This window comes from Zootoca vivipara, chromosome 8, assembly GCF_963506605.1.
Source record: "Zootoca vivipara chromosome 8, rZooViv1.1, whole genome shotgun sequence".
Classification (NCBI taxonomy): Eukaryota; Metazoa; Chordata; class Lepidosauria; order Squamata; family Lacertidae; genus Zootoca; species Zootoca vivipara.
The window spans coordinates 30,894,375-30,908,090 of record NC_083283.1 but is presented as its reverse complement, the minus strand read 5'-3'; the positions used below and the strand labels follow the sequence as shown (position 1 = coordinate 30,908,090).

General features: G+C 42.9%; 1 protein-coding gene across 6 annotated transcripts in view; it reads left to right on the top strand.

The window, feature by feature from the left end:
* HNF4G (hepatocyte nuclear factor 4 gamma) overlaps positions 1–13,716 on the top strand; it is a 59,678-nt gene that overhangs the window by 32,433 nt on the left and 13,529 nt on the right. For 5 of the 6 annotated variants that reach the window (XM_035124895.2, XM_035124891.2, XM_035124894.2 and 2 more), the window contains 2 exons: positions 7,836–8,007; positions 12,559–12,653. In XM_035124895.2, the coding sequence (XP_034980786.1) occupies positions 7,862–8,007; positions 12,559–12,653 (241 nt within the window). In that variant the 5' untranslated portion in view covers positions 7,836–7,861. Of the gene's footprint in view, positions 1–4,288; positions 5,423–7,835; positions 8,008–12,558; positions 12,654–13,716 lie in introns of those variants that run through there. The other variant, XM_035124889.2, reaches the window with a different exon arrangement.

Sequence of the window (13,716 nt, the reverse complement as noted above, 5' to 3'; positions counted from 1 at the left end):
CACTTCTCTCTGTGTGTCAAGGGTAGTATCCTTTAAATCTTCTGATCATTAAGCTGTGCCCTCTTCTATTCTCCCTCTTGTGTCCAGCCCTATCTCAAGATGCACCACTATGTGAGGCCCTTCTGGTTTTGTAGAAGAGCGTACCTCAGGGATGAGCAACTTGTGACCCTACAAGTGTTGGACTACCATCCCCAACATCCAAACGTTTTTCAAAGAGGGCCAGATCTGATGAAGTGAAGGGCTGTGGGGGCCAACCACAGTTGTTGATTTTACAATTTTACCCCAAAGTTGTTGAGCTTTTCTTAGGATTGAAGTTGTTGACCTTTTTCAGGGTTGGAGTTGTTGAGCTTCTTTTGGGATTGAAGTTGTTGAGGAATTTAACCACGGAAATAAACTGCCACAGGGGCCAGATTAAACTGACCGGTGGGCCGGATTAGGCCCCCGAAACGGAATTTGGACATGCCTGATTTAAATGGAAAACCAGAGCCAAGATGTCTAGCTCGAGCAGCAGCTCTGTGTACAGGTCATTTTTTTCCAGGGAGCCAGGCCAGTGTTTGGATTGTCCCCACAAATGGCTGAGATGCCCCTACCTGGTCCTTGTAGCCCCCCTCTCCTTTGCAGAAAGTGCACAACCAAACTAAGTCAACGCAGGAGGCTCCTTCAGCAGCGGTACTGAAAGGGGACAGGGAGTGAGGGAAACAACTGCATACTTTTGGAATCAACTTTGAGACTGATGCTGCTACTAGAGTGTTAAGAGGGTCTATATAATGAGAGAAATTCTAGGCCAAGTGATTTTGCTGAATTAGTTACTTCCTATAACATATGTCTCTCTCTCTCTCTCTCTCTCTCTCTCTCTCTCTCTCTCTCTCTCTCTCTCTCTGGATGACTTTATGTTTAGTTTAGACCTGACTTTTAATTATAGAACCTGGAGCTGATCTTTTAAATTAAAAATCCAGATTTATAGAAAAATCAATGGCAATTGTAAAAAAAAGAAAACTTCTCAAAGCTTACTTTATCTCTTTTTCTGCTGTTCCCAGGAGGAGCTTTGAATTGAATGCAGCTTTCATATTGAATCCTGAGGGATCCTAGACCATTTGGCAAGGAACTCAAAAAAAGTTTTGTTCAGCTGCTATAAGCCTTTCAAGTGAAGATTTGCTTTCGTAGTTTATTTCGAGGAAATCTTAAAAATGCTGTTTGAAAAAAGCAATTAATAAAGTTTTGAGAAGGATACTGGGGAGAGAAAACCGACACAAAACCACACATACACAATGCGCACAGAAAATAGTATTAGAACAACATTCTTAATCCTGACACTTCTTGGCATGAAACATTTTAATGCTTGAGATTGTAATCCTGACAGCTTGGTAAAAGTCCCAGAAATCATAATAGTTTTTTCTCTTCTGCTTCATGGTGCGCCAAGAACATTTGCAGTTATATTGATCACTGCGTGAAAGTCTTTAAAGTGGAAAGTGGGGGGAAGGCATGGCATGGCATCTCCTTTTCTGATATTTGGTTTAGAACAAGATGTTTTATTTAGAAACAAATGTTGCTGCTGTATGAAAACCACAATTGAAGGCTTCTTAAATAAAACCCTTACCTTTCCCAGCCCTACCTGGAGATGGAACCTTCTGCAGGCAAGGGAAATGCTCTACCACTGAGCTAAATCCCACACTTCAGTCGTTCCATAACTGTTTTGAGATTTGACAACCAGAATCACAAGCACACTCCTGGATCTGCAAGTTTAAAAATGCTCAGGCCTGTGGGATTCTAACAAAAGTTTGAAGGCCAGAAATACATTACATTATCACAAACCACACACGAGCAAGAACAGTAGTATTCAGGGCATGTAATTTGCCCATAACCTAATTCTTAAGCAGATTTCCTATATTAAAAAACCCTGAAATATGTATATACCTGTAAATAAAATAGGAATGAGTCGAGAAAGATTGGGGCATGGGAATGTGTTGAATCTGCTGACCAGGGGCTCAGGCCCCCATAGCTGTTACGGTCAAATGGGATCTCAGAGCCGTAGAAAGAACTTTTATGAGTCTCCTGAGGGAGTAAGACAGAAATGGCGCTTCCCCTCTCCACCGCCTCCTGGGTTCCAGGCAAGAGGAGATAAGTACTATAAGATACTCTGAAGAAAAGACTCTAATTGGCTATTGATTCCGTGGATTTAAAGTTAGATGGAACATGGCTTGATATATTTATTTTTAGAAGTACATCAAATGGTTTTCCATTCCTTGCCATACAGTTTCCTGCTGATAGTTCAGGAGTGACGGTTTGCCTGCTCTAGTATGAATGTTTTCTGTTCACAAGTTGGGCTGGCCTTTCTCACCAAGCCAAAAAAAAATGTGGTAACCTACCCCAGTCTATTTGTTTCCTGGTTTGGCCAAGCAGACTCTACTATCCCCTTTTCCTGCAGTAGCAGCAGCTAGGGGAAATACTCTCTCATGTGGGAATGAGATGTGTAGAAGTTCTGTGGGTACCAAGGTGAATGCCTCGATCAAGTGGCAGCCAAGGACATAGGCTGCTTCTCTTTCCTATGAGAGAGGGAGCCTGAGGGCTTTCCCCACTTGACGGCCGTAGAGCTAAGGAGCTCATGCTCCGAAACAGGAAAGTGTGGAGACTTGGCAACGAAACCACTCCCAGCTAACCTTGAAGCTAGGAAATGGGTGGAGGACCACCCATCCGAGCTCCCACAGCTTCAAGGCTCCAAAGAGTGGTCAGCATATTACACTTGTCAGACTGCAGCAGGTTGCCCACCACAGCAAGCATGGCAAGTGAAAATGTGGATGCCTGAATGTAGTATTTGTGGAATTGCAGGATGGCTACTTTGTGCTTCATCAACAACTTCGATTATCTGAGACTCTTTCCCCCATTTGAGCAAGGTTCAGAATACCATGTTAACTATTAATGGGATGCAACAAGTCACCGTTTTACAGCTCTTTCAGGGGAGTGTATCATACAAAGAGTACATTGCCAAGTAATGAATTACTTTGATGTGTGTGTGTGTGTGTGTGTGTGTGTGTGTGTGTGTGTGTGGTGGTAGCTTGTCAGCAAATGTTCAGAGAACACAAAGTAGTAACACTGAACAGAGGATCTAAGAAAGTATTCGTTCTGCATCAGCTAGTGCATTTCTGTGGAATGGGCGCACTTGCAACAAAGAACTGGATTGACTGCTTTCATGGGGGTTGCTAAGAATGTATTTGTGTCTCTCTAGTGAGTAAAGTGTAAATGTGTAGGACCAAACTATGAACTTATCATCATCATTTCCTTATTTATTAATGTAATACAATTTATATACCTCATGAGTGCAGGAAAAACCTCGAAGTGGTTGACAAAAACCTTCCCCTGAACAGAATCTCTAGGAATAATTGAGGGCTAAGTTGGTAAATTCCAACACACAAGCATGGCACAAGTATTTAACCCATTCACTTATTTTTGTGGTAAGTTGTGTGTGTGGTAGAGACTAGTTATGCAGAGAGTACATGTATTAGATGCTGTTCACAAGTTAAAGAGGCTTGCTCCCAGAGCCTGTTATGTTTGCAATCTATATACACTACTGTGAAATATTGTGAACTAGTTTTATCGCTACAGTTCTAAAATTTCAAAGCAAAATACACCAAATTATTCCCCCCCCCATGAGGAAATCATCTTACTTTTCACATGAAGAGAAATACGTATAAACCAAGCTAATGAAAATAAAATTAACATTTCCATTTAGGTGGGTAAATACCAGTGCTTTCCTGACTAGGATAAATTATTTAGAGAAATTCTGTCCTTACAATGTATGTAACGGCTTTCATTTTACATTTTAGCTTTCATTTTTGTAAGTATTTTCTATAAGAAAAAAATCTGTTTCAAAATCACAACAATATCCTATTCAAAGCCACTCTTGTCAGATATATCTTCAATCTCAGTTGCAGGATTACTTCTTACAATTCTGACACATGCCAGTCAAGCCAGAAAGAGCAACATCCACCTTCCTCCTTGACATTTCCTGTGCTTACAAGCGTAAAGTGCATTGCCTTTATAGCAGCTTTATTTGAATAATTATTAAATACATACAGTACCTCTGAAAGAGAAAATAGTCTATATGTACAGAAACATTTAAAAGAGTCTGTGTTGTGATGCAATAATAACATATTTTAAAGACCATACTATAATTAACGTGTGTGTGTGTGTGTGTGTGTGTGTGTGTGTGTGTGTGTGTAAAGGCATTATGATGTTGACAGTTTTATTCCCAGTCTCTTTCCTAATAATTATTAGCATGGAATTTACCTTTTTTTCCACAACTGTAGCTCACTGGCTTGACATCTCCATTTTTCCACCCAGTACAATCCCATGGCCCCATTCTGAGCCAGACATGACCCCCCCCCCCGTTTTATATCTCTTGCTTGCCATTTTCCACCTCAGTTAGAGGAAGGCCCATATCTCAGTGGTACAGCATTTCCAATCTGCCATTTCCAGGTAGGTCTGGGGGACACAACTATCTAAAACTTTGCAAAGCCATTGCCAGGTCTGTCACGGTGCTGATAAGCTAGATGGGCCCACGGTCTGATTCATTATGAGGTAGTGACCCATGCTGCACTCTCTGGAACTAACTTTGCCATACAATATTCACAAAACTCTTTCTTGCCTTGCTACGCAAGAAGTACTCCAATCACCACAGCTGCTTAATTAGAAAAAGTCTTCCTGCCTTTGCAGTCTTGTACTTATTTATTTTTACCTTTATATCTTGCTTTTCTTCCAAGGAACTGATGTTGGCACACATAGTTCTTCCCTGTCCCCATTTTCTTATCACAACAAGGCTGTGAAGTATCTTAGGCTGAGAGATGAAGACTGGCCCATGGCCAGCGAGCTCATTGGCTGCGTAGGAATTTGAACCATGGTCCCCCAGGGCCTTGTCCAACCCCAACACCACACTGGCTCTCATCTTATGGAGTTTCTATTTAAGTCCTATCATTTGTGTGTTGTAAGAGACGAGGGGGGCAGCTTTTTTGTTGTTTTTTAAAGAAAAACTGGAAGCATTTTAGTCAAGCCAGTTGGAGCTCTCATTTAAAGCCTCCCCTGAAATGTCCCGATATTATCACAAGAAATAGCTAATTGTGTCTCATAAAAAGGGGAATGATACAAGGCGTAGCATAGCACACTTAGCTGGTTTTATGACTCCTCCCATTGCAACACATAAGTGATATAGTTAGAGTTAACACTCGGATTATCAATTACTGATTGCCAGAAAAACAGAGTGGATCACATCTTCTTTCCTGGAGAAGTAGTCACTTTCAAGGTTTATGTTCAATGATGAGGATCTCTGAGTCCGTCCTGGACATGGAAATGGCAAATTATACGGAAGTCTTAGATCCCAGTTATACTAGTCTGGAGTTTGAAACAATGCAAGTCTTGTATAATGGCAGTGGTGAGTTTGTATCATCTCAGAGATGAAAACCTGAGTGTTTGAGTGAGCAAGAAAGAAAAAGAAATGAACATTGTAAAAGGGTTTTATTCTTAATTGTGTAGCTGAGATTTGCTTTTGAAAATTACATCTCTCTCTGTCTCTCTCCACTTCATCTCAAAATGCATGTTAATAACATTATACCATCTTTATGGTACAGAAAATAAAATGGCAGTTCTGCATAATAAAGTAACTGAACAGGATTGTCATCGGTTAGTTAATCAAACAAAGAAAAATGTTCTTTCAAACAGAGGAGGTTCTTTCTGCGTTTATTTTATTTACTGTAAGATGCATGAGTAACTATCTTTGGCAGTTTGGGAATGAGAAATATTTTTGTACATGATATTTTAAAATGACAGTTAAGATACAAATGTCCAGAGGGAAAAATAATGGGTCGCACAGAAAAAGTATATTGATGTCTATTTGCAGCTGATAAGTTTAATATACGGTAATATTTCCAGAGCGTTGATATGCAAACTGGGCTGAGTTGTTAATCATAACAACTCTCTCCAAGCTAATGGTTAGCTGGGACAACTTTTAGCTATTTGGTTAAAGTCACTTTTTAACTTTGGTTGGGTAGAAATTGCCGACACAAAGAGTGCAATAAGAACTCATGAATGGGATAACTTTTCATATAAAAGCAGATTAATTATGTTTGGACATAATGGTTAAATCTTTTTGATCACATTCTTTGTATAAAAAAAATGTTCATCCTTTATACCTTGTATCAAGACACTTGAGACTTAAATAGTGCAAAAACTATATTCACACAAATTTGATCTGTTGGTATTTATTGGTATTTGTCAAGGTGAAAGGAACAAAACTATTTAATGAAAGAGAAATCTTCCCATGATTTTGACAGCGTACAATCGCTTTGCTTTATTTAAAATGTTAGCTTTTGCATTGAAATACATGTAATATACATTGATGCTGTGGTTCAATAAAAGAATAGGTGGAAGTGGAGCAATACTGGAAGCAAGAAATTTTGGGGAATGCCAGTCAACTGCCAATTTAAGTTTGATTATTTAAGTTTTCATAATTTTCATTTTTGAAGAGACAAATAAAATTTTCATGTAACTATTAATTCTGGGTAGAATTCTTTGGCCGTTGCAACCAGTAAGACTTCCTACATTCATCAAATGGTGGGATTTCACTGAGCATAGCTTCTGATACCCCATTAACCTCGGCATGCCTCCTACGTCCTATCCTTTAAAAAATTCTCACAACAACATTATCCTTGCAACATCGAAAGCAAAACCCAACATGCTTCCACTGAATTCTTTGAACAAAACCACAGCTGAATCACTTACAATTATGTAAGTGTCTTAATGTAGTGAAATTGTTCCATAAACATTTTTTCTGGTCGCAGAATATAAGAACGCTTTCAAATCGCAGAATTCCAGCAAGGTTTCCAACCCAATATGTTCCATTCAGTAAAAACATCTATAACACCCAGCAGCTGAAATCTGCACATCTGGTTGCTCCTTAAATGGAGAAACAATGGGTCCTGTCATTTTAACCAGTGGCAGTCACCTCCCTCAGAAGGTTGAATCGAAACACAAATCCTAAACAGTGGTGACAGATGCTGTCTAAGCTGGTCAAACCTTTTTAGCAACAAGGTCCTTGGCTTTGGGGAGAAAGCCCAAAAGCTTCACTATATACCGTAGCTTAATGCTAGGGTTATAAGTTTGCATGCAGACGGTCCTAAGCTCACTCTATAGCATCTCTTGAGTAGGGCTGGACATGTCCCCTATCTGAAACCATTGGCTCCTGCTCCCAATAGGTGAGGGTGATTTGCCCAGTAATGTGGGAAGTCAGCATAGACAGTACTGAGACAGCATAAACCAATGGCCGGACTACATATAATACAGCTTCCCCAGTTTCTGTATGTGCGGATGGAGGCCCCTGGATATTACAGCTTTCTTACAACATGGAGTCAGCCATGTTGCTGGCCACTATCAAGTCATCTGAAGATTAATGCACAGTTAATGCATGCCAGCCTCCGAGAAAATGTTGCCTTATGGCATTGTCCCTCAATTATTTAAACTAACAAAGATATTTAAGTAGTTAGCTACACATGCAGAGCAGGGCAATTGTGTCAGCACTCCCAAGTTCTATTGCAAGCCGTGGAGTTTAAACAATTAGCATTCGTTGTCATGAGCATCATAAATTCTGACAAGTGGGCACAATAGGTTTGAAGGCATTCATTAGAATAGCAATCAGGGGTAATTAGGCATGTTGTGTTTTCTGCAGTCCTGGGATGGTGAATGCTAATTAAAAGAGAAGGCCAGTAAGCCCCCCCCCCGTATGGTGTAACTTAGCCACATTGTTGAATTCCTCCCATTCAAGGCTCTACCTTGTTCTTCCCCTTCCTCAGACAGTTGCTCAGCAGAGCCACTCGGCATGAACACTGCAGACAGTGGGATTGGTGGCCTTTGTGCAATATGCGGAGACAGAGCCACAGGCAAGCATTATGGCGCCTCCAGTTGCGATGGATGCAAGGGGTTCTTCCGACGCAGCATACGAAAGAATCATGTTTACACCTGCAGGTAGGAGAAATAATCCCACCTCAGAGGTACATCATGCAGTACTGTATTTATTTATTTGAACCTTTACTATCCCGCCCTTTATAAAAACCAGGAGGGGTTCCAGAATCCAATATATTGAGAGGACAGGTGTTATATTTAATGGGAAGGGATCATGCCTTATTTGGTAGAGCACTCGCTTTCCATGAAGAAGGCCCCAGGGTCAATCCCTGGCATCTCCAGTTCAAAAGATCCGGTTTCTTGTGCAGTTTCTCACTGCAGAAGTTCAGACTCTGACACATGGAGTGGTGATGTAAAGGAGGGCCAGGCAGGGGCGCAGGAAGAGGGGGGTGATGGGACCGCGCCGCTCAGGGCAGCGCGATCCCGGTAGGGTGCCATAGCAGCTGTCCCCGCCCCCAGAACGCGTGCCACGCCCACACGGGTGGCACACTCCGCCCCAGGACATGTGTCAGCCCCGCCCCCACCTGCTCTCCACCCCCGGTTCCAGAGCATGAAGCTCCGCCACTGGGACCGGGGCCAGGAAGTGCACCTCCTCTTTTGGCAGGTGTGTTTTTCAACATGCTGTTGACTCCCCATAATAGTGCCTTAGTGGTGGATTTATAGTGGACCGTCCACTCACCATTCTGCTTTTTTGGTTGTCCTGTGATGCTATTCAAATGTCACCACAGTATTGCCATCCTGTGCTATGGCTTAACAAAAGCATGCCTGAAAATAAACTGGAGTTTTTGTGGTGTGAAAAGTTACAGGGTTTCCGTGGGAAGTTACAGGACATGCACTGCTTGGAAATTAAGTGGCATGTCTACCCTGAAACTTTTGCAGGCACAAACATGAATAAAAATGGGATCACGTACTGTATAACCATCCCAAAACCACCCTGAGTACAGGTAATCATGAATGCACAATAAAAAGGACATCTGGCAGTTACAGGAGGTTTAAAGATGAAAATATGTCTTTGAAAAGCAAGGCAGAATGGGCAGTGGCAGATTTCATTAGCAAACAGCTCCACAGGATTGAACGCATTAAAGGTTTTACGTTATAGGGAGTTGCTGTCTGCGAAATGATCTATAGGTACTAAACTTTTGCCGATTTGGAACAGCCAAAGCAAGTGCAATCACATGATTTTCTTAATTGGGATGAGGGCATGTACAGGAACAGATCCAGATCAAAAAATCTAGAAATGAAGATAGACAATGGTCTACCCCTGCAGGCAACTCTTCAATCTGATTCCAGTCCTGGCAAGACTTGAGCCATCTGGGTGTTCAGCTGCCCACTGCCACTTCTTAACAGCAAGATTCTGCTATGGGTCCTTTTTATTGTGTCTCTTGTCTCTTACTTAATCTTTGCAATGCTCCACTGTTTGAATGCAGAAGAGTTTCCTTGCAGAGTGGTACTTGGCACATTAAAGATGAAACTGTTTTCCTCAGCAGTCGTTTGCAATCCTGGACCAAACTATTTTCATTTCAAATGGCAACAAATGTAGATTTTGATTGTCAGATGTGGCTTCACATGCAATGCTCTCTTGTGAAGTTCCTTCCTATCCTTGGCTCTATTTTGTCGTTCTATCTCTGTTCTCTCCCCCCCCCCCAAGTCTGACTAGATCTGTGCTACAAGGTGCCCTCTGGCATTTCCTTTTATCCCCTTCTCGTTTCTCAGGAAGGCTGGCTAGGACTGTTGCTGAGGTTAAAAGGTACTCTCCCTCCTGCTTTTACCATCACTTGACTTATCAAGATCTTCAGTTATCTTGAGACTTTCGGATACAAAGACATCTCCATATGTTAATATTGAAATCCAGGAGAACGTCAGCATTTATCAGTGTGTACTTGATTTCAGCCCTTACATCTGGAAAATAAAGCAGTTTAACTTGCCTGATTGTACCAGTCCATTTTAAGCGCAGCAGCTCAAGTTAATTGCACCACCACAGCTAAAATGATGGTCTAACCCAGACAAACAGCTGGGGCATCTTCCTGCCTTGCCCCATAATTACTTGAAAGCCCTGTACTCTCCCTCCTTATACAGTGGTACCTCTACTTACGAATAACTCTACTTACGAATGTTTCTACTTACGAATGGAGCTCCGTCTGCCATCTTGGATGCGGTTTAGATAGGATTTTTCCTACTTACAAATTTTTAGATAGGGTTGCTTCGCCTTACGAATTTTTTCTCCCAATGCATTCCTATGGGATTCGACTTACAATTTTTTTCGACTTACAAATGTGTGTTCGGAACACATTAAATTCGTAAGTAGAGGTACCACTGTACCTTAAAGCAGACAGACAAATGTGTTACAGGGTGTCCAGACAAATGTGTTACAGGGTGTCCCATCACTTCAGGGGAAGAAAACCTTCCAAGGTGTGTCAGTGCATCTCAGGCTGGGATATCACCTCATTTTGACATGGGTATCACTTGCAGAGTATGGGTTTGTTTTTAAATTTGGTTAAGGCCCTCTTTCCTATGGAGGACAGTGAACCCATGGGAAAAGTCAGTCAGTGGTGGGCAGAGCCAGAGACCATACAGATACAATACTATGATACCATTATAATGAGTCATTTCTTCCCCCAAAGGATTCTGGGATCTGTAGTTTGAAGGGTGCCAAGAGTTGTTAGGAGACCCCTATCCTCCTCACAGATCTACAATTCTTCGAGTGGTTCAACAAACAAACCTTCTTCACAGGGAACTCTGACAATTGTAGGTCTGTCAGGGGAATAGCCGTCCCCTAGCAAATCTCGGCACCCCTAACAAACCACAGCTCCCAGAATTCTTTGAGAAAAGCCATGACCATTTAATATTGTATCATAGCCCTGCCAGTGTATGGTAAATGTGGCCAGTGTCAATAGCAGGGTTAGAATTGCATTATTGCATGGCTCTTTCCTTCTGTTCTTTCTCTTCTTCTCTACATCTGCTCAATCACACAGACACACAAGTGCACATACATTCACACATGAAGCAGAAGCAGTTCTCAGAGGGGCATCCTGGATAGCAAGAGTGAGCACACAATGTCTGAAGAGCTGAGTGCTTGTTCGTGAAATTTGGCCTAGGGCCACATATGGCCATTGGACTGCACTCAGTAGCTTGGTAAAATATAACCAGTGTGGTGTAGTGGTTAGAGTGTTGGAGTAGGACTTGGGAGACCAGGGTTCAAATCTTCACTCAGCCATGAAGGCTGAGTAACCTTGGGCCAGTCACCATCTCTTAAAGGTAAAGGTAAAGGGGCCCCTGACCATCAGGTCCGACTCTGGGGTTGCGGCGCTCATCTCGCTCTATAGGCCGAGGGAGCCGGCGTTTGTCCGCAGACAGCATCCGGGGCATGTGGCCAGCATGACAAAGCTGCTTCTGGCGAACCAGAGCAGCTCACGGAAATGCCGTTTACCTTCCCACCGGAGCGGTCCCTATTTATCTACTTGCACGTTGATGTGCTTTCGAACTGCTAGGTTGGGAGGAGCTGGGACCATCTCTTAGCCTAAGCTAATAAAGTACATTATAAATGTATAAGTACGTTGGGATAGCTCAGTTGGTAAGAACATGAAACTCTTAATTTCAGGGTTGTGGGTTTGAGCCTCACATTGGGTGAAAGATTCCTGCATTGCAGAGGGTTGGACTAGATGACCCTCATAGTCATTTCTAACAATATGATTCTAGGGTCCTGAAGGAGCGTCTCCACCCCCATCGTTCTGCCTGGACACTGAGGTCCAGTGCCGAGGGTCTTCTGGCAGTTCCTTCGCTGCGAGAAGCCAAGTTACAGGGAACCAGGCAGAGGGCCTTCTTGGTAGTGGCACCTGCCCTGTGGAACGCCCTCCCACCAGATGTCAAAGAGAAAAACAACTACCAGACTTTTAGAGGACATCTGAAGGCAGGGAAGCTTTTAATATTTAATAGATTGTTGTATTTTAATACTTCTGTTGGAAGCCTCCCAGAGTGGCTGGGTTAACCCCAGTCAGATGGGTGGGGTATAAATAATAATAATAATAATAATAATAATAATAATAATAATAATAATAATAATTTATTACCAGTATCAAAGGCTATAGCCAGGCTCATTCCAGTAGCTTCCATGAACAAAGGCAGTCTACCTTTGAATTCCAGATGCCAGGGACAAGCAAGAGCAGAAAGCTGTTTCCTTCATGCCTTGCCTGAATGCTTTCTACAACATCTGGGGGGCCCCTTGGAAATCATGTGCCAGAGCAGACAACTCTTTGCTCTGATCTTACAGTGCTTTCCTTTCATTTCCTATTCCTGACCATTTGCCCCAGCAGGATTGGATCAAGCTGTAAGAAAATTCATCCTAAACATTCACGAGACTGGGAGCAAAATTTATACGCCTTGCATTCACAAGATGATGAATAACCTAATGGGATTTTACTTGCCCATCACAAGGAATTATTCCATTAGAAGAATGGCAAAGAGAAATGTTTCAAGGCTGATTAAAGAAAAAATACCACTGAAGGTTGATAGTTGGAGACATTGTTTTGACAGTGCCCATTAATTGTTTCAGCCGTGCTAATCAGGACCCTCCTTTACTTGCACTCTAATATATTTACCCTCGATTCTGTCCAACAGATTTAGCCGGCAATGTACTGTTGATAAGGACAAGAGAAATCAATGCAGATACTGTCGTTTAAGAAAGTGTTTTCGTGCTGGGATGAAGAAGGAAGGTAAGTTTTTTTAAAACCTCCTGTTCAGAGGGAAACACTTCATATCAATTAGCAGGAAACAAAATCTATAAGCAAATACCTAATGAATATATATTGGTTGTGCCTACAAAAGAAGGAGATTTTTATAGCTGTAGAAATATGTCTCCAATAAGATGTCAGCTTGCTATGTAATTTTTGGTTAATGCTAAGATTTGACACATGGGTCATTTGAAAACAAAGCAAAGCATGCTTTCCTCTAGTTTTGCATGCTACGAGATATTCTTTGTTTTAGTTGAACTTGATAACTTTTAAAAACTCTTCTCAAGTCATTGTGGCCTCATGGACAAAGTGGTGGATTTAGGCAGGTAAGATCTGAGTTCACACTGGCTCAGCTGTAGTTTGGTGACCTTACATACACTCTCATCCTCAGATCTTCATCTGTAAAATTGTAATAGGAATAGGAAACATAGGTTTGTTGTGAGGCCTCTCCTATCCTATATAATAAAGTGCAAGCGTCTCTGCGTCCAGTCCCTGTGTCCGCGCTACTGCGCATGTGCCCCACGGACACAGGGATTGGACGCAGAGACTGGATGCACACACGTGCACCCTCTCCCCACCCCCACCTACCGTTTCCCTGCGGCCGCCAACCGCCGCTCCCGGCCGGACTGAGTGTTGGCGGGGGGGGGGGGGGAACCACGTGTGTGTGTGCGTCCAGCAAGGACAGGTCCCAGGGTTCGGAGAAGCGCTGTGCAAGCGCTTCTCCAAACCCTGGGATGTCTCCTTTCTGTTGGCGGCTGGGGGAGAGGAAGGAAGGAGGAGAAAGGGCTGCTTTCTTCTCCTTCGTTCCTGTCCCCCTGCTGCTGACAGGAAGGAGAGGTCCCAGGAGCACCGGATCGAGGAGCCGGTCTGCAGAGTCAGCGGCCAGCAACGCCGTGCTGGATTGAGGAGGCGATGCTCCGTGCGGCGTTGCTGGGTGCTGACTCTGCAGACTGGTGCTCCGTGCAGCGCTACTGGGTGCCGACCCGGCAGGCCGCTTCCTTGATCCGGCAGCCTGCCGGGTCGGCGCTGATCAGCGCTAGGCGGA